This window comes from Pinus tabuliformis, chromosome J (assembly GCF_031772625.1).
Source record: "Pinus tabuliformis cultivar Carrire ecotype Pingquan chromosome J, CPIR1, whole genome shotgun sequence".
In the NCBI taxonomy this organism is placed as follows: domain Eukaryota; kingdom Viridiplantae; phylum Streptophyta; class Pinopsida; order Pinales; family Pinaceae; genus Pinus; species Pinus tabuliformis.
Genome location: NC_142295.1, coordinates 1,099,773,708 through 1,099,795,582, shown reverse-complemented (window position 1 = coordinate 1,099,795,582; position 21,875 = coordinate 1,099,773,708). Strand labels below are relative to the sequence as shown.

Here is a 21,875-nt window from a genome sequence, read left to right as displayed (position 1 = left end):
TCTTACACCTAAAACCCCGTGGTACCATGTTTCTATTCCAGTAACACAATACACTTATATAGTTATAACTGGACATTTTCCCATACCGTCTTCGGGAGTATTAAAACATTTATCAATAAAAATCCCTTGCGAGTCCTCCAGGATATCGTGAAATACTCTCGTTGTTGGCTATAAGAACTCAACCAAAAGAAGGCACAAAACTAAATCTAAATCTAAATAACATTATTGAACACTTGCAATAATATTACGTGAACTATGAATAGTATCGTTGATTTGCATTTTACTTGTGCTGCCACTCAACTCCATGAGGCTAATATATAATGATATTGACTAGGTAAAATTTGGAGTGCTGACAACGCAACTAATAGTCGGAAAACAATTTTTTTACAAAATATAACTAGCATGCATCAAGATTTCTATCCTCCGTATCTAATATCGTTTTTAATGAAATATATCTCATAAATACTAAAATTTATATTATTTTCAAATTATAGGAAACTGTAGTATCAAAACATGTCCCATTTGAGATAAGTACATGACATGACAACAAATAAAGATAAATAATAGAAACACATGCGTGCATGAATGTGCCTGCACACATGTGAGAGAAAGTTACAACAATAATCAGTTTATCACGAAACATACGCTAATATTACAGTTTGAACTCCATCCTAGAGGAGAAAAAACTTTAATGAGACAAAGAAGGTTAAAGCCCTTCCACAATACTGGACTGGTACGTGCTGAAAATCCAGGTGGATCAAGTACGCTTCTGCACAACTCTACTGGCATGAACTGGGTTAGACAACGCCAAATAGAGAAAAAAACAGGAGTCTGACACTAGCTTCGTACCATCATAAGTATACACAATGCCAACAAAGTAGAATAAAAACCACAATATACAATTCACCAATGATATCACCCTTGCCAAGGTAAATGGCCGCCACCATATAAAAAACCCATTGCATGGGTGCTGCATTCCCTCCAATAAGGATTCTTGAGGCAGGGAATCAAGAATATCGTAACTCCTTTCTTTTCCCTTATTCAGCAATCCCTGCGCACAAATCTCAGCTTGGGACTCGGAAAAAGATGCAGAATATAGTTCTCAATCTTTGGCATTGGATCCAAGTTGGAACCAGGACCCAGTTTAATCTGCACAGAAAAATTATTATGTCGTCTACTAAAGAAGGTAAAGCTCTTGAACACCCTTGCAAATTGCAATTAGTAAAGAAAAAACTCCAAGAAAAATAAATTTGTTAAAAGAGTCAAATAATACAATAAATCAATATTGCAGAACAATCGCAAGAAAATTTTTGTATTGAAATAATTCCAAAATGTATGTCATGTCTAAACTTTAAAAGAGTCCACTATCAAACAGTATTGCAGATTTAATCAAATGCACTGTTTTTTGTCCAAAAACACTCCCGGTCAAAGTAGTCAAAGCAAAAGGTAGTGAAGAAACGGCAACCAAAAGATGGAAATCACCAGATGTGCACCAATAGAAACAACTATGGTCTGCACCCAAGCTTATTACATACCAAACAGCAAAAAAGAAAAAGGCAGGGGGTAGGAGCATTATTTCTAAGCCATGCATACAACAGGAAACGAGATTTGTTTGGAGAATAGTTAAAGCAACCAATAGTGATGCAGAAACGCTAGCGGCATTCCAAGCCAATAAAGAACCTCTCTGATAACAGTTTGTTTAGGATCATGGCGATGGGAAATTCATTCCTTATCATTGATACCCTCAAAAGTCAGGTATCTCCTCACCACCATCTGCTAGAACTGTTGAAAAATATGGTAGCCATGGTCGGTATTTTCACCTTGAAAAATAAATGGAAATTTGAATTACTAAATTTGCCTCCAAATTTATTAGGTCAGCTATGCCCCTAAGTGGCACCCATTCGACCCCCACTTGAAGGCTATATAAAGGAGATCATTTCTCCTCATTTGGACGGATCGTTTTGGTCTCATACATCTCTGATCCAACGAAATTACAGGAAGGGCGAAATTTTAGGAGGCCGAAATTTAAGGGAGGACCGAAATTTCAGTGGAGTTGGTTTTTGACATTGCATTTGATCATGATTTTGGTTACTGGTTTGGTTATTATTCTGATATTGTTATTTATGATGTATAGATGAATCTGGAAACTCTCTCATAAACTTTTCTGGGTTTTCCCCTTTGGGTTTTGCCCTGGCGGTATGCCTAATTTCTGTGTCTCTTGTCTTTTTGTTTCATAGTTACTTTACTTTTTTTTTCATGTTTATTAGTTGATGTTTTTCATCTGTACAGCTGCTTGAATGATATTGAAATTAATGCAATGTGAAACTAATGTTTAATTGATCATTGAAGTAGTTATAGGGTGAAGAAAAACTTAATTCTAGGACGTGCCCTAGAAAATCCACATGGTATTAGAGCCAAAACGAAGAGCAGTTGAAGATTAGAATCTCTGGGCTACTAGACCGAATTTCATTTTTTTAATGATCTGGACAAAGCTTCCTTGTGTTTAAATGCAAGCTTTATGTGGCATCTGTGGAACTTTTCATGGGCCGAATTTCAGTGGCCTCTATTATCCTCTCTGACCAATTCGAGCTCTCTTTTTTTTTATCCGAGCTACCTGAGATCGAAATCCTCCAAGGTCTGATGTTCCCACAGTAGTAACGTGCAAAGATTTGTAGCCCTAAGGCTCATGCAAAGAATTGTTATTCCCTCTCCTGAGATCGAAATCTTCTAAGATCTGATGTTCACACTGTAGTAACATGCAAAGATTTATAGCCCTAAGGCGCATGCAAAGAATTGTTATTCCCTCTCCTATGTCAATTCTGAGGCAATATATCTCTCAAAGACCTAGTTACAGACTTAATTCCCTCAAGCGAAGGATTAATCAAATCTTTATGGTGAATGTTTAAGTTTGGGCATATGTTTTGTACGATCTGTAGCATTGGACGAAGTGTCAAAGACACTTATCTGTGACTTGTCTTATCTTTGTTCTGAAGTTCACTTTAATATTCTTTGTGGCTCTATCTCACATTTCAGTGGCTTGTGAGATAATCCCTATGGCTCACAATCTACATAACAGTGGCTCGCACTATCGATGGTTCGCATTGACTCGCACTACTATCTCTGTGGCACGTATTATAGTGATCTTAATGGCAGTGACCTTCCTTGTCTACATTTTTGTCATGATGCAAGAAAGTATTACCATCTCTATGATTCTATGCGAGGAGTATACAATTGTATGATACGAAGTATGATTTCTGTGATAATAATGCTAATCTTTGTGATATGAGATCTCTGTTGATATGAAGACTTATCTTTGAGATGCTAAACCCTTGATGATACAAAGACTTAATCTTTGTTGATATGAAGTGACGTAAATTCATGAAGTCATGTGATGTGAATAGGTTAGTGACCTTATTCTCATGAGCAATGCGAGTTGATTATGAGTTTGATCCAAGACACTTTTGCTCAGTATTCTGAAGTTTATCCTTGATGGTTCGGAGGTGTGAATTAACTGCGAAGGCATGACAGTAATATAAGTTACTCTTTTTGAGTAATGTGAGTCTCTCTTCTAAGATATAATCCAAGGTATGACTGCAATCCGAGTTGCTTTCTCTGACGTATGATGCAAAGTTATAACAGTGGTATGTGTTCTCTTCCTAAGGCATGATATGATAGTAGTACAAGTTAAATTCTTTGTTGTGACCATTGATAATGTGGATGTAACTTTGATGATGTGGTGATGTCCTTGTTTATCCGACAATGACAATATGATACATGATGTATTACCTATGATGTAGGATAATGACCTTGATGGCTGTAACCGTGATGGCAGTGACCTTGACATGACAGGAAAGCAGAATGATGAAGCTGGAAAACAATTGCAAGGATGTGTAGGTTGATAGATTGATTAGGGTTTGAAGTTAAAATCCTATTGTTCAAATTGCTAACCCGTGCCAATAGTTGTTAACCCTACCTCGATATAAAGGGTTGAGAAAATTTTGGGCTTATGAATTGATTGCTAAAAGATCTGACATCTTGATGATAAGGTTGATTTGCAGGTTGGAATCAAGAGGGCTAAAGATCAAGAGGGAGCTATCTTGATCCGAAAAAGATAAGTATCTTGTGTTTCTTTTTATTATTTTAATTATTACTGACATTGGATTTATTTGTAAACCCTAGGTAGGGTTTGGAGAAAGGCTTATGAACCATGATGCCCGATTGATAGAAGAAACCCTAACACTTTAATGTTGATATATACTTATGGATTATATATGTTCCTTGTTGATAATAAAATGAACTCTTTGATGATGACAAGGACTCCTTATTGATGGTATGGACTCGATGATAATGATGTGGACTCATTGATGATATTGATGATAATGATTTTGACTTTATGTTGATGTGGACTCCTTGTTGCTATGGACTCGTTGATGATGAACTCCTTGATGATGTGAACACCTTGATAATGTGGATGTGAACTCTTTGTTGATGTTGATGTGAAGATGTGGAAGATGTGGATGATGGACTCCTTGTGAACTCTTTGATGCTGATATGACTTCCTAATGATATGGATGATGATATGTACTCCTTAATGATGATGAAGAGAACTCCTTGTGGACTCCTTGATTATGATGTAGATTGAACTGCTTGAATGAATTTCTCAATAAGGATATGGACGAGGTCAACTTCTTGATGATGACATGGACTCCGTGATGATATGATGATGATGATTCCTTAACGATGTGGATCACTTGATGATGATGAAGATATGGACTCGCTAATGATGTAGATTCCTTGATGATGACGATGATGATATGGACTCAGTGATAACGTAGATTACTTGATGATAATGAAGATATGGACTCGTTGATAATATAGACTCCTTGATGATAATGACGATGTGGACTCATGTTGGTGATGTAGACTCATTGATGATGAGGACTCGTTAATAATAATAATAATGTGGACTCATTGTTGATGAAGACGATGTGAATTCATGAACTCTTTGATGTTGTAGACTCGTTGATGTGAACTCCTTGATGATGGTATAAACAAAGTTAACTCCTTAATGATGTGGACAAGGTTGACTAGATCTAAGAAGGCTATGATCAAGAGGGAGTTGATACACTCTCTAAAGATAAGTATTATCTTGATTATTTCTATTGATTGTTTCATTATGAGTCTCTTGGTTGTTCTTGTTCTTCCATGGCCTCCTAGTGAGGATTGCAGGTACACAATGGAGATTGCCAAGGTCTGGCAATCGTTGGAAATGAATGGAAGAACAATGTGACAAAAATGCTCGTGATTGAACTTGGAGGGAGCAAACAAGAACAGCCTCATTAAAGCACGTTTCGGATCTATGAAGATGGATAGAAGTTTTGAAGAGCGACGTTGATAGACTAAAGATAATCCCATGATTCTTTTGCTATGTAAACGAATTTTGTGTAAGAGGGAGTTGTTTTTTGTAAAGGCATGAGCCTGGTAATATCTTTGGCACAATGGACTGCAGGTCAATCGACATCTTGATCTCCCTGATAAATGATTTGAAAAATTTGCAAGACTTTGATATTGACTTGGTTGATTCACTTATTGGTTCGCTGATGATGATTTTACTTTCGCTAAAGTCTATCGTTATCTGTTGAATTCAATTATGGTCTGCTAAATTCTACTATGGTTGTTGATGCTTGCTTCTGTGAGAAGCCACTTGTTATCTGCTGGATTCGATTATGGATTGTTGGATTCTACTATGGTTGTTGATGCTTGCTTATGTGAGAAGACACTTGTTATCTGTTGGATTTGATTATTGTATGTTGGATTCTACAATGGTTGTTGATCCCTGCTTCTGTGAGAAGCTACTTGTTATCTGTTGGATTCTACAATGGTTGTTGATGCTTGCTTCTGTGAGAAGCCACCGGTTATCTACTACATTTGATTATAGTCTACTGGATTCTACTAGATTCGACTATAGATATTGATATTCACTTCTATGGTTGCCAATGATTGCTTCTGAGAGAAGCCACTACTAAAATCTATTATTGTTTGTTGATAGTTGTTGATGTTTGCTTCTAAGAGAAGCCCCAGCTGAAGCTAAATGAAATGTTGAATGTTGTTGTTTGCTGAAATATTTGAGATCCACCATGGCTACAGTTTTTATGATGATCTGGTTGTTCATATTTGTTAATTTTTCATCAATTATTCTATGTTGCAACTATTACTTCAACAATATCCAATAGCATCCAATTTAACAATTTCCACTTCTTCAATTTAACCAATGATAGTAGAGCAATAGTAGATAGAACAATTATTCCAATGCACAATGAAAGACAGCCAAGAGACAAGAGACACAATATTTGGTCAATGACCAGGGAAAAACCCCACTAGGGGGAAAACCCTTGCAAATCTTCTTCTATTAGATTGTCTTCAAATGTTCAGCAGAGAGAGTACATCATTCAAGAGTCAAAGTAAAACTTTGACTACCAATATACAATGCCAATATCCAATATCCAAACATGCCAAGAATCTATCCAAAAGAGAGAGAGAGAGAGAGAGAGCCAACAAAAGTCAACTTAAATTTTGTCCAAGTCAACAGCAACGCAATCAGCCCTAACCAATCAAGTCAACAGTGGTCAAATCATGGACAAATATGCTCCAATTTAATTCGGTCAAATCCTAGTCAATGCGGCCTCTTTTGTTGGTTAAGGATCAATGAAAACTAGTGTGGAAAAAGTCAGGAAAAAATCAGAATTAAATCCCCAAAACGCGATTTTTTTGGCTTGCCGATTAAATCGGCCGATTTTTACCCAATTGAAAAAGTCAGGATTAAATACGGACTTGTTCCAAAAAATTGTGAATGAGGTAGTTTCTTTAACAGTTTTTTTTTTTTTTTTTTTTTTTTGAAAAAATCGGGATTTCATTGAAAAAGTCTCGATTTTATTGAAAAAGTCGGGATTTTTTTAAAAAATTAAAATTTTTGTATTTTTTTTAATTTTGCAGACATTTTGCAGACTTTTTCAAAAAACTCCCTACTTTGATGACTTTTCCAACTTTTGGACCCTTCCCGATTTAATCCCAACTTCGACTTTTTCCACATTGGTCAAAACAACTCCAAAAACTTTAATCAAACTTGGTCAGAGGAAAGAGAAAATGTACAGCTTTGTTCTATGGTCAAACTTGTAATCAACAGTAGTCAAACTCCTCAAAATGCCTCGGTCTTAGTGCCAAAAAATGCAGCCTGATGGGACAAAACTTCTCCAAGAAAATCAAAGTCAAAAGGATCCTTTTGACCCTTAGTCAACGCTGGTCAAACTTCAACTGCAAAAAAGTCAATGCAAGTCAAAAGTGGTCTAGCTGCTTCAGAATTTTATCCTTCCTTTACTGAATTCGGCTCCTTAATCAAATTCAAAACCCAAGAAAACCAAGACAAACCAAATGCCCAATAATCAAAGTCAAAGATACCAAAGAGAGAAGTCAAAGATGCCTCCAAACCCTTGCACATGTGAAGAAGAACAGGCTACTCCATATCTGTACGAACCAACCAAATGAAGAGAGAGAGGAATGTGTGTTGTGTGATGTCCAAATGAGGCATGAGGGCACTTATATTTATATGCAACCTGAGGGGTGCCATTTCATCCATGAGATGTATCATTTGACCTAAGGTCGACCTTGACAATTTTGAATTTGTGGGCTTGACCTCAAAAATTCATTTCGCCTTGTCCAATTTGAGTGAACTTTGGGTCAATTTTGGTCCTCTCGAAAAGAGGAATTCAATGCAATGATTATCTACATCAAATGAACAGTCCAAAGTGGAATTTGTCCCTAGTTGCATAATTTAACAATATTTATGTGAAGAAACTAGAATGACTTGAAGAAGGAGCACTAATTACATAGCAACATATTATGGACCATCTCCTGTAGGCTATGTGTTGTGAGACCTTGTGGACCGAGAGATGTATTGTATGATTCTTCTTGTAAGTTGTGTATTGTGAGACCTTGTGGTCTGAGAGATGTATTGTTGATTCCTCTTGTAGGTTGTGTTCCATGAGACCTTGTGGTCCAGGAGATTTATTGTATGATTCCTCCTGTAGGCTATGTGTCATGAGACCTTGTGGTCTGGGAGATGTATTGTTGATTCCTCTTGTAGGTTGTGTGCCGTGAGACCTTGTGGTCTGGGAGATGTATTGTTGATTCCTCCTGTAGGCTATGTGTCGTGGAACATTGTGGTCTGGGAAATGTATTGTTCATTCCTCCTATAGGTTGTGCGCCGTGAGACCTTGTGGTCTGAGAGATGTATTGTTGGTTCCTCCCTTAGGATGTGTGTTGTGAGACCACTTGGTCAGGGAGATGATTTGAAATGGATGCTATGTATCTTTCCTTATGATGAGATTGATGATATCCTCAGATTGTGGGTTGTGAAACCTATGATTGATCAGGAAGACCCGTCTTGAGAGAGAATGAAAAGTACCTCCCTGGCTAAAAGGGAGTGTTGAAAAATATGGTAGTCATGGTCGGTATTTCATCTTGAAAAATAAATTGAAATTTGAATTTTTAAATTTGCCTCCAAATTTATTAGGTCGGCTTAGGCCCCTAAGTGGCACCCATTCGACCCCCACTTCAAGGCTATATAAAGGAGATCATTTCTCTTCATTTGGATAGATCTTCTTGGTCTCATGCATCTCTGATCCAACGAAATTACAGAGGGGCTGAAATTTCAAGAGGAAGCCAAAATTTTAGGGAGGACAAAAATTTAAGGGAATTAGTTTTTGACATGGCATTTGATCATGATTTTGGTTACTGGTTTGGCTATTATTCTGCTATCGGTATTTATGATGTATAGATGAATCTGGAAACTCTCTCTTTCCCATAAGGAAGTGTTTTTCTGGGTTTTCCCCTTGTGGGTTTTGCCCTGCCTATGTGCCTAATTTATGTCTCTTATCCCTTTGATTCATGGTTACTTTACTGCTCTTTCATGTTTATTAGTTGATGTTTTTCTTCTGTATAGCTGCCTAAATGATATTGAATTTAATGCTATGTGAAACTAATTTTAATTGATCATTGAAGTAGTTAGCAGGTGAAGAAAAAGTTAATTCTAGAACATGCCCTAGAAAATCAACAAGAATCATTCACAGACTAAAGGTGTTATCACAGAAATTTGAGAAGGTTTCTTACCGCCATTCTTGTGATCCTGCAATCCCACTGCCGATCAAATAATGAATTAATGGGTGTCACTGGAGGGAAGAAAACTCCAGGAATGCAGCATGAGGGACCCAATTCCATGATTGATTTTTACCTATGAAACACAACAAAATAGTCGTTTGGTTGTTTTCTTGACGGCTTGGTCTAGACTCTAAAGGTTTATACGAGGTTTGTGGATTTTCACCCGTGAACACCACCATAATCATTTATTTTGAATCTCGATGAGGAGTTGGTCTAAAGGTTTACATGAGGTCGAGGTAAACTCCCAACACACCCCTGTCAACTCATGATTCTATGCATGGGGGAGTATTCAATTCAACTCCCCCACAACAAGAGCTTACATAGTGGAGATTACTGCTATATCCAGACTAGAGAAGAATGGCTTTTCTTGATTCCCACGTTGGTATTTGTACACTCCACAGTGAAATCTCTCACTCCAGCTTTCTGCGTGACCTACTCTGGTACTACTGTTGGTTTCACCCTGGTCGACGTTCATTTCAGAAGACAGAAAGAAGAAGGGGGGCTGAGAATGAATTGGGAAAGCCCTCCAGCCACCCACACCCTCCATAGCCTCTCCTTTCACTCTTTCCCAGTTGTGGCATCACAATTCTTTTTCCTGCGGAGTATTAATTGTAGCTCCCTTGTGGAAGGGTGGATTCTCAGCTCAAACAAACCCAATGGAGACTCTGTGACAGACCTCTCTGTGTCCAGCCTTGTGATAAAAGCATTGTTAATTTTAGGTAACAATGGTATGTTCTATGCTTAAGAGCAATTTACTTCAATTTCTTTATTAGCCCGATATCAATATCCAATTTAGCAATCACATTAGTATGATAGTAAAATGCAGATAGAACATAAACATAAACGGTAGAAGACAAGCCAAGACAAGAGGACACAAGATGTGGCACTAAGCAGGGACATACCCTAATGTGGGGAAACCCTTGATCAATTCTTCTTATATTCTTCAATAGTTCAACAAAGAGAGAGAGTACAAATTTACAAATCTAATAATTTATGACAGCGGTAGAAAAGCCCTAACCAGAAAAGTCAACGTTGATCAAATAGGGCAAAATTCTTCCTCTAAGCAGCTCGGTCAAAACCATTCAACTTCAGCCTCCAACAACAAGCCCAAATAGTCCAAAATAGTCCGAAAAAAGTCCAATCAAAAGCTGGTCAATGAAATTCAAACTGCAGCGAGCCCTAGGGCAATGAACTGGGAGGTCAAATCACCTCGATTTTAGTGCCCAGATTAGCGGCCTTCCAAGGAGAAGGTCCTCACCCAAATCCGCAGTCAAGAGGAGGTCAACACAGCCCAAGAAACAGCCTCTCCTATTTGGTCAAATTGGTCAATGCAGTCAAATAGAAAATGTCCTCCTTCCTTTGCACGTGTGAGAGATAGCTGCCAGATTTGCGTACCCAATCAAATGAGGAGAGAGAGATGAGTGAAGATGAGATGATGATAAAATGACTTGAGGTCTCCTTTTTTAAGCAACGTTGAGGATGAGCTAGGGGTTTGAATGCATGTTTTGCTTGCTGGCCGACCTTAACAATTTGTCCATAATATAAATAAATTCATATCTTCATTTTTACATGTCAAAATCGAATGATCTTTAGATCAATCCTACACCTCTCAGAGAGAGCAATCCAAGAAAAATATCAGTTGTCATAAATAAGATGACCCATGTGGAGTTTGGCCCTAGTTTCCACTTTTAACACTCCCTCAACTAGGGAGAACTCCATCTACTAATCCATCTGCCAATCAGTACTATCTCTGCCACTAATGCATTGCTCTGCTTCGCTGAACTATGAAGAAGAAGTGATCGAGAATGTATCATACCATTCTCTACTAACCCGAAGTCAGTCCCAGATAAAAGAGTGTCTCATACCACTCTTACTGACCCGAAGTCAGTTCCAATCAAAAGAGAGTGTGTCATACCACTCTTACTGACCCGAAGTCAGTTCCAATTGATCCCAGATCAATATCAGTCATCCTAGCATAGGGAGTACGGTAGTACACGATGGGTCCATCGATAGTACTATGGTCCCTATCCTCATTTCCCTACTCATTAGCCAGATGAGAGGTACTTCCCATTAGTCCCAGACTACATGGGTAGGATGTCTCAACATGAGAAGAATGAACCACTCATCCTGCCTACATGTCGCCACGGGGTATCACAAGGGAAGCTTGAACCACTCACCCTGTACACAGCAAACCACTAGGGGAAGGTTGAACCACTCACCATGTGGTTGCTCATTGCTCCAAGAAGTACCCCAAGCCCCCCAAAGCTCCCAAAGCTCAATGTCTATATCATACAGGACCCTCAAAAGAGGGTCTCTCCATGACTCCAATTTGTTCTCGAAAGGCTAAGAACTTGACCTTCCCCAGGGACTTCGTCAAAATATCGACGACCTGCTCATCAGTCCCAATGTGATGGAGCCTTATTGCTCCTCGTTGTACCATATCCCGGATAAAGTGGTACCTTATATCTATGTGCCTAGAGCAATCATGAAATACGGGATCCTTTGATAATCAAATCCCACTCTGGTTCTCGCAAAGGATCACGGTGGCATCCAGCACATGTCCAAACAACTCACTAAAGAGCTTCCTCAACCAGACAGCTTCACAGGAGGCCATACTAGCAGCTATGTATTCAACCTCAGCAGTGCTCAAGGCAACCGATTTCTACTTCCTGCTCATCAAGGATATCGAAGCAGAACCCAAAGAAAAACAACACCTAGAAGTGCTCTTGCAATCCACCACACTGTCGGCCCAATTAGCATCAGAATAATGATGCAGCCTCACATCTCTAGCAGTGTATCTCAGTCCATGAGTGATTGTGCCCCGAAGATATCTCAGAAGATTCTTGGCACCAATCCAATGTATATGGTGAAGCTCAACCATATATTGGCTCAACATATTAACTGCAAAACATATGTCTAAACAAGAGTTCACCAAGAACATTAGTGCTCCTATGAGTTGACGCTACTCAAAAGCATTTCCTAATTCAAGTCCAGCAGCACTACCACATAACTTCTTTAAGTTAAGTTCCATCGGGTAGTCATAGGCTTGCAGTCCACCATCCCAAAACTTTCCAATTTCTTCACAACATATTTTCCTTGAGATAGGAAAATTTCTCCTGGCTTTTGCCAGACCTCAAACCCTAGGAAGTAGTGCATCAGTCCTAGGCCCTTCATCTCAAATTCAAAAGCCAACTCCCTCTTACATTTGTGAATGAGAGGGTCTACATCTATCAGAAAGAGGTAATCCACATAAAGTACCAGTATGAGAGGTTTATCATTTTCAACCTTAAAGTAAAGGTTTAGATTGGCTTCACTTCTAGTGAATCTCAGCTTCATAAAATAGCTATCAATCCTCTCAGACCAAACTCGGGGTGCTTGCTTCAAGCCATAGAGAGCTTTCTTCAAACTACATATATGAGATTCCCGGTCATGAACCTCAAACCCCTCGAGTTGTTCCACATAGACTTCCTCTTTGATCGAACCATGCAAGAAAGTGGTCTTGACATCCATTTGATGTAGGTTCCACCCTTGTGAGGCAGCAAGGGCTATGATCGAGCGGATGGTGGTGTATCGAGCAACAGGTGCAAATATCTCATTGTAATCTACACCTTCCGTCTCGAGCAACAAAGTGAGCCTTGAACTTTTATGCACTTCCATCAGCTCCATGCTTGATTTTGTAGAGCCACTTAGAGGGGACAATCAATTTGTCCTGGGGTCTAGGAACCACATCCTAGACATCATTCTTCATAATAGACTCGTATTCTTCATTCATAGCATCCTTCCATACTTGTTGCTTCACGACTTCTTCAAATGATGAAGGCTCATTGAATGATAGTGCTCATGACAGTCAAGTATCCTTGATACCTGTTTGGCTTCTTGCTCTCAAGGAAAGTCCCCCTTGGTGCAATATGTCTCTCGGCATCTTCGAGAGTCTCCCTAAGCCATGAGGGTCTCCTCTTGGAGAACGGGGGCTCTTGGGGAGGAGGATCAATAGGATCCATAGGTTCATCAACATCAAGCATCGTCTCGTCCTTTTTTTCACCCTATTTTCCGGTGTCAACTTCTTGCTGAGGACCATATCATCGTCAATGGTGACATCATGTCTTATCTCAACTTCCCTTTGACCAACCACGTAAATTTTGTAGCCCTTAGAATTTTCGCTATAACCCACAAAGATTCCTTTCTTCCCTGATGCACCCAATTTGCTTCTTTTCTCTTTCGGCACATGAAAATATACGGGACTTCCAAAAATTCTAAAATGAGAGACACTGGGTTTCTTACCAATGAACATTTCTTCGAGAGTCTTGGAGTTCAATGCTTGATGAGGGCATCGATTTTGAACATACACCGCGGTATTTGTAGCTTCGGCCCACAGAAACTTTGAGAGCCCTTGATCATGAAGCATGTGGCACGAACAACTTCTCCAATAGTACAATTCTTCCTTTCAGCCACACCATCCTACTCGGGAGTGTATGGTGTTGTACTCTCCCTCTTAATGCCAGCTTCTCTGCAATAATCATGGAATTCATTTGATTCGTACAAAATCCCATTATCAGTCCTCAATATCTTGATTCTCTTCTCGGATTGGTATTCGATCATGGATTTGAAGGTACGAAACCAAGTGAACACTTCATCCTTCTTTTTCAAGAAGTAGATCCAAGTCTTGTGAGAATAATCATCCGTAAAGGTGAGATAATATAAATATCCCCCCAAAGAGTTTACGGGCATCATACCAGATATGTCGAAGTGGATTAACTGCAATATATCTGTGATCTTGCTATTACTAGAGGGGAATGGTCCCCTTGTATGTTTTTCTTCGGCAGATCCCGAACATACACTTTCATGCTCTACTTTGAACTCGAGCATACTTGTCACCATCTGTCTCACATCGGGAAGAGCCTTATAATGAAGATGCGCAAACCTTCGGTGCCATAGTTCAGATTGTAGAGAGGTCTCACAAGACATGGCTCCCAATGGACTTCCTCCAACTTGATACAAAGTGTCAACCTTGAACCCAAGAATAAAAGCATCCTTAGAATTCCTTTTCCAAACACGTACCTTTCAATCAATGAATGCCACCTTGTATCCTTTGTCTTCCATTTCTGAAATGGACACCAGGTTCTTCTTGAGATCAGGTACATATAGAACTTCTTGTACATGAATTGTATTACCTTGATTCAATTCACTGGTAAAATTTCCTACTCCCTTCACGGGATAGGTGGCATCGTCTCCAAGAATAATCTCAAATTTTGTCTCCTCTATCAGATTAGAGAGAGCTTCTTTGTATCCGGTGAAGTGCCTTGAGGCACCATTATCAATTAGCCAATTCCCCAAAGTGTCTGGAGGAGAGGTAGTGGAGAGGGCCGATATAAGATAGTACTCCTTTTGCTTATTGTTAACAACATTTGATTCTTCATACCTGGAGTTCCTTGCTTCCTTGGATGGTTGACCATTTCCTTGATGTCCCACATTTCTTTTTCCTTTTCCATTGAACTTGCCATTCCTTTAATTGTTGTTGTTGAAGTTATCCCTAGAATGATTGTGGTCATCATCATGTGATGTGTCCCTTCTATTTGGAAACTCCCTCCCATAGTGGCCAAACTTATTGTAAACAAAGCACCTCCCCTTCCTTCCACCCTTAGTTCCGGCCTTTCCATTGAAATGACCTTTGGATACTACATTATTTCTCCTTTTGGCATGAGTGGAGAAAGCAGTGGGGTTGCTTCTATTAAAAGGCATTTCTTGCTCCACCATTCTTGTTTCTTCTTGAATGCATCTCGACATCAATTCTTCAAACTCTGGAGTTCGATCATTATTGAGAATAGTGGTTCTAAATATATACCACTCAGATGGGAGACCTCCAAGGGTAGTGATTGTAAGTTCCCTGTCAGGAATGACCTCTCCAAACGAAAGTAGATCATTCTTGATTTCAGTGATCCTTAAGAAGTATGATTGAATACCCTCGTCCTTGCCCTTCTTAATATCCTTCAACTTATTTTTGAGAAATAAAATTTGATTTGCATCACTAACCTTGAACATGTTGACCAACCTGTTGTAGATCTCCATGGAGGTGTTCAAATAAGAGATGTTGGCCACCAGACGCTTGTCAATGGAAACTCTGATAATCTTCTTCGCTTTGAGTTCAACCTTATTATACTTGGTCTTCATAGCAGCAGGTGCATTTGAAGGAGGCTCGGGCATTTTATCCTTCACATAATCCAACACTTCTTGTTCTTCCAAGGTTAGATCAAGAGTCATCTTACATCCATGATAGTCAAACTTTTCACGGAGCTTGTCTTCAACTGGGAAGTGGGATGAGGAACCCATTGAGCCTTTTGTCCTTGTCCAACTGTCTTTGGTGATTGCTCTTTCACTCTTGCTTGGGCTTTGTCTTCATCTCAACTCTGATACCACGTTAATTTTAGGTAACAATGATATGTTCTATGCTTAAGAGCAATTTACTTCAATTTCTTTATTAGCCTAATATCAATATCCAGTTTAGCAATCACATCAGCATGATAGTAAAATGCAGATAGAACATAAACATAAAGAATAGAAGACAAGCCAAGACAAGAGGACACAAGATGTGGCACTAACCAAGGACAAACCCCAATGTGGGGAAACCTTTGATCAATTCTTCTTATATTCTTCAATAGTTCAGCAGAGAGAAATAGTACAAATTTACAAATCTGATCATTTATGACAGCAGCTATCAGGCCAAGCAGTAACTCCTCAAAGCAAAATTGATTCATATTTCATGTTCCTTCAGGTAGGTCTTCATTATATACATGACGGAGAGACTGTTCACTTCATATCCCGATGACTGTTCATATTATTTATTTATTTATTTACATTATATTCACCTAATCTTGATGATTAGGTGTCAACATTACCCCCCCTTAATCTGAAGGGATGTTGGTGAATCCAAGCATCATTCTGAATCGTTCAAGTTTTTCTCTTCCAAGCGCTTTGGTGAAAATGTCTGCAATTTGTTCATTAGTGGAACAATGATGGAGATGGATTGTTTTGGCCTCAACATGATGTCGAATCAGATGATATTTAGTATTGATGTGCTTCATTCGATCATTGAACTTTGGGTTCTTGGCCAACTTTATTGCAGAGGTATTGTCAATCATGAGTGGAGTTGATTGTAATTGTTTTACCTGCAAATCTTCAAGAATTTTCCTGAGCCGCACAATTTCTTTTGTTGCTTCAGCTGCTGCCACGTATTCTGCTTCTGTTGTGGAATCTGCTAGAACTGATTGTTTACGTGATCTCCAGGAGACAGCTCCTGATCCAAGACTCATAGCATATCCTGAAGTAGATACCCCAATTTCTTTGTCTCCATCGAAGTCTGAATCAGAGTATCCAATCAAGCTGAAGTCGTCCACCTTGTATACTTGATTCCAAAGTCTTGAGTTCCCTCACAAGGCTTTTGCATAAACCTGGAGAGGATTCCAACAGCAAACGAAATGTCTGGGCTGGTAGTAGTTAGGTAGTTGAGACTTCCTACAAGTTGTCTATACTTTGTTGCATCCTCGAATTCTTTTCCTTCAATAGATGTGAGCTTTAAGTTTTGTTCCATTGGAGTTGTAAGAGGATTGCATTTTGTCATGCCAAAGCTATTCAATAGATCTCCAATGTATTTCTTTTGAAAAAGAAATATGGAATTCGAATGTTGGGTTACTTCAATACCAAGATAGTAATGAACATAGCCCAAATCAGTCATTTCAAAACTTTTCCCCAATTCCTTCTTTATGGATGCAATGTAGCTTTCTTTGTTCCTTGTCATCAAAAGATCATCTACATATACCACAAGATATACAACTGTTTTGCCAACTTTCTTGACAAATAAAGTTGCATCATCAAGATCATAATGTTTGAAATTGAATTTCGGAAGATGCTCGGTTAGTTTTTCATACCAGGCTCGCGGTGCTTGTTTGAGGCCATACAAGGACTTCACAAGTTTGCATACCTTATGTTTATGTCCTTTCACAACAAATCCTTCAGGCTGGGACATAAAAACATTCTCTTTTAGATCTCCATTCAAGAAAACAGTTTTTACATCCATTTGATGGACTTTCCAACCGTTCTGAGCTGCTAGGGCAAAGAGTGTCTGGATGGTAGCCCATTTTGCTGTGGGAGCAAAAGTCTCCTCATAATCAACCCCTTCCTTCTGTGCAAAACCTTTTGCCACAAGCCTAACTTTGTGCTTGTTAAGTGAGCCATCAGCTTTATACTTGTTTTTGTAGACCCACTTGCAGCGAATTGGTTTGGTTCCTAATGGAGGATCAACCAGCTTCCAAGTGCCACTTTTTATGAGGGCATTATACTCCTTTTGCATCACCTCTTTCCATTCATCATGAGAAACAGCTTCTTTGAAGGAAGTTGGTTCAAAATCTATAGACAAGTTCAATTCACAATCATAAGAAACGTCCATATCAACAAGTGAATTAGAGTCATCTACATCACCTCCGGTTTGAATTTCTAGTTCCTGTCTTTCCAACCTCATCAAGATGAACACTTTCAAGTGTCTTTGTCAACCACTGTGGGGTACCTTTTTCAAATGGTCCAGGCTGCTCCGCTGATTGAGTTGGGACTGAATCAAGATTGAGTCTCACAATTCTGTCAATCACATCACTTAAAGCATCATCCGTTGTTGGAGTTTCATGCAAGGGAGAGTATTCTTCATAAGAAGATTCCACATGTTGATCTAGTATAGGAATCCCCCCTTCAAGATGTGGAATCTGATTATCAAATTCTTGAAATGATTTTGCTTTTGCGAATCTATCCAAGCGATCAAGTTGCCGCTCAATAACATTGTCAGTTTTGGATGATTCAAGAAAAATTACATCTCTAGATACAACAAAATTTTTATTTACTTCATCATAGAGACGGTATGCTTTGGAGGTGTTTGAATACCCCAGGAAGATACACTTACGACTTCTAACACCAAGTTTGTTTCTATGTACCTTTGGTATAAAGGCATAACAGGTGGAACCAAAAACCCTGAGATGCTTTACCAAAGGAACATGTCCATACCACATTTCATATGGAGTCTTGTTTCTAATAGCATTAGATGGACATCTATTCTTTATATATGCGGCACATAGAATAGCATCAGCCCAAAACATTATCTTTACATTTTTGAAGAAGAGCATGGATTGTACCATATTTAAGATTGTCCTATTCATTCTTTCAGCGACACCATTCTGTTGGGGATTATAAGGCATAGTTGTTTGATGTTTGATCCCATGTTGGCGAAGATAGTTTTCAAATTCATTTGATGTGTATTCTTTTCCATTATCAGTGCAAATAGACCCAATATGAGATTGTGCATCATTTTCAATCCATTTATGAAAATTCTTGAATGTTTGAAAAGAATCAGATTTGTTCTTCAATAAATAAACCCAACACATTCTGGTGTAGTCATCAATAAATGTCATCATATATTTATTTCTATTTGCAAAAGGAACAGGCACTGGACCACATAAATCTGAATGAATGAGTTCAAGTTTTCTATGTGCTCTTGAATGTGAATCATGAAAACACTGTTTGTTATGCTTTCCTAGAATGCAAGCATCACATTGCTTAAATTTCAAGGGAATTGTAGGCAAACCAGCAACACCATTTTTCTTCAAGAAGCGCAGGTTATCATAGTTCAAATGTCCAAATCTAGCATGCCATAATAAACTTGATGGAAGTGTGCCTCATTCATGATGAGAATTGTATGAGAAATGTTTTGCACGAGCAGAGGTTCCTTGCAACTTGAGAAGCCTTTCTTCTTCTATTCCCCTCATGACAAGTGAGTGGTTAGATGCTTTTCTTACCTCAAGCTTGCCATCAAACATATGAATGGAATGACCTTGCTGGCGGATGTGAAGCAAGGACAGCAAGTTTCTCTTGAGTTGTGGGAGATAGAGAACATGATGCAGAAGAAAGTATGGAAGACCAAGCAATTGAAGCCTGATTGTGCCAAGCCTTGATGGCTTGATTCTTGATTGGTCTGCAAAATAAACTGCTCCATCAACATTGTCAGTAAATTCTTCAAAATAATCTTTTCTATGAGTCATGTGGCAGATTGCTCCTAAATCAAGTAACCAATCATTTTTCAAAGAAGCAAGTGAAGCATTAAATAAATCTTCATTTACTCCAATATTACATTGTGCCACAACATAGTGAGCGGATTCAGGTGCTTTACCTTTGTCTGTATCATCAGTTTTACCTTTTTGTTGGTTTCTTTGCTGCTCAATTTTGTCCCATGGTAACTTGCATGTAGAGGCATCATGTGATCCATTTCTTTTGCAGCGTATTCAGTGCAAATTTGTCTTTTCTCCTTAAGAGTGTCTGCCCCCCCTGCCTCTGAAATATCTTCCTCTTCCTCTTCGACCACCTCTTCCTCTTGAAGAATCTTGAGCAGGATGCTTTTCTTTATGAGCAAGGCACACAGCCTCTTCAGAAGATTCAGGGGTTGTCTTCTTTCCAAAAGCTTTCTCTCTTTCAGCAAACTTTTTCACAAGAGAGTCAAAAGTGATATCTTTGAGATTTCCATTTGCTTGCAATGACTCAAGATAATTGGAGTAAGTAGGATATAGTGCCTTGAGAAAAGCGATAAGAGGAATATCCAAATCAACCTTAGTGGATTTAATATCATGCATTATAGACTTTACTTCAGATGCAAGAGCAAGAGGATCATTATTTTGCAGTTCAAGAGTGAAGAGTTTAATCATGAGTTGAACAACTTCAAGTGCAGAATGTGAATCATAAAGTTCTTTCAACTTTTGTAAGGCTTCAAAAGCAATTGAAAATGGCTAAATATGGCAACTCACCTCTTCATTTACAGATGTTGTGATTAATGCATAAGCTTTGCTGTTCTTGTTTTCCCAAATGACGAGCTCTTTGTCTGAGGTAGGTTGTTCTGGCTCTTTGTCTCCGTCTCCAACACACACTCCTTTCCACAACTCATTGAAAATGAGGGTGTGTTTTATCATCCAAGACCACTCAAGATAGTTCTCCTTGCCAGTGAGAACTATTCCCACAATGGATATGATTGAATGCATTGTAAAATCTTGTACTGTAAAAAACTGTGTACTGTAAAAAAATATACTTCCGCTGCCAATATATAAAATATTTTCACTTCTGGTGTTAAAGAAAAACTCCACTATAATGGCAATATTCTTTAGTTCAGTTTTTTTTCAATCTAAATGGAAAAAATCATCCCGAGATTCAACGGGCATTGCATTGAGCTGTCTCAAAAAATGTAGCAGCTAAAAAAGTTGTCATCGAATCTAGATGGTTCATCGAAGATCCAGATTTTACTTTATTTTATTGACATTAATCATCCAATTTTAGCCCCAACAGGTGCTAAACTTCTAATACACAACAGTTTCCGAGATTTTTTAAAGCAAAAATACGAAGGTGCTGAGAATTCAGCCTTGGTTATTTGTGGCACACTCCCATACATCCACCGAGCATTCCAATAAATAAAAACAAACCTCTCAAAAAAGTTGAGTCTCACGAGAAGAAGCTTAAGGGATTTGAACCCTCAAATGCGTGGAGGCACCAGCATGGAGGCACCAACATTCAAATGCCAAAAAAACTTCAGCGTTCAGGATACATAGCCCAACAACGTTCAGAATACATTCAAATGCCAAAGTATAAATGCCCCATACAAATGCCAAAAAAACTTCAACGTTCAAGATAGTTCAACACATGGCAGGCCAGTGTTAGAACAGCGGAGCAGTGTTCAAAACAGTTCAACGCATGGCATTTAGCAAAAAAAACAGTTCAACGTATATACCAACATTATAATGTAATGAGCAGCATTCAACCAACGGACCAGCGTACAACACACAGCGGCCCTTCAAAAATTTTGACACACAACGTTAATACACAGTTGATTCACGCATGGTTCTTCAACCTTCTGGTTTTGTTCAACGGATGGTTCGAGTTAGACAGTGGCAGTGACAGAGAGCAGTAGGCAGAAGGGAGTTACAACTATTTTGGGAGCTGGCTCTGATGCCATGTCAAGCCAGGCAGTAACTCCTCAAAGCAAAATTGATTCATATTTCATATTCCTTCAGGTAGGTCTTCATTATATACATGAGGGAGAGACTGTTCACTTCATCCCCGATGACTCTTCATATTATTTATTTATTTATTTATTTACATTATATTCTCCCAATCCTGATGATTAGGTGTCAACAGCAGCAGAAAAGCCCTAACCAGACAAGTCAATGCTGATCAAACAAGGCAGAATTCTTCCTCTAAGCAGCTCGGTCAAACCTAATCAACTTCGGCCTCCAACAGCAACCCCAAACAATCCAAAACAGTTTGAAAAAGTCCAATCAAAAGCTGGTCAACGAAAGTCAAACTAGAGTGAGCCCTAGGGGCAATCAATGTTGGTCAAATGGGAGGTCAAATCACCTCGATTTCAGTGCCCAAATCTGCAGCCTACCAAGGAGAAGTTCCTCACCCAAATCCACAGTCTAGAGGAGCTCAACACTAGTCAACGTAGCCCAAGAAACAACCTTTGCAATTCGATCAAACTAGTCAACGCAGTCCAACAGAAAATGTCCTCCTTCCTTCACACGTGTGAGAGATAGCGGCCAGATTTGCGTACCCAATCAAATGAGGAGAGAGATGAGTGAAGATGAGATGAT

General features: G+C 38.9%; 1 protein-coding gene across 1 annotated transcript in view; it reads right to left on the bottom strand.

Annotated features, from left to right (window-relative positions):
- Positions 1-452: 452 nt before the first annotated feature.
- The window catches only part of LOC149230880 (cytochrome P450 72A397-like), a 97,698-nt gene continuing 76,275 nt past the window's right edge, over positions 453-21,875 (bottom strand). The window contains exon 7 of the mRNA XM_089379085.1: positions 453-1,149. Coding sequence (XP_089235211.1) covers positions 1,042-1,149 — 108 coding nt within the window. The 3' untranslated portion in view covers positions 453-1,041. The remainder of the gene's footprint in view (positions 1,150-21,875) is intronic.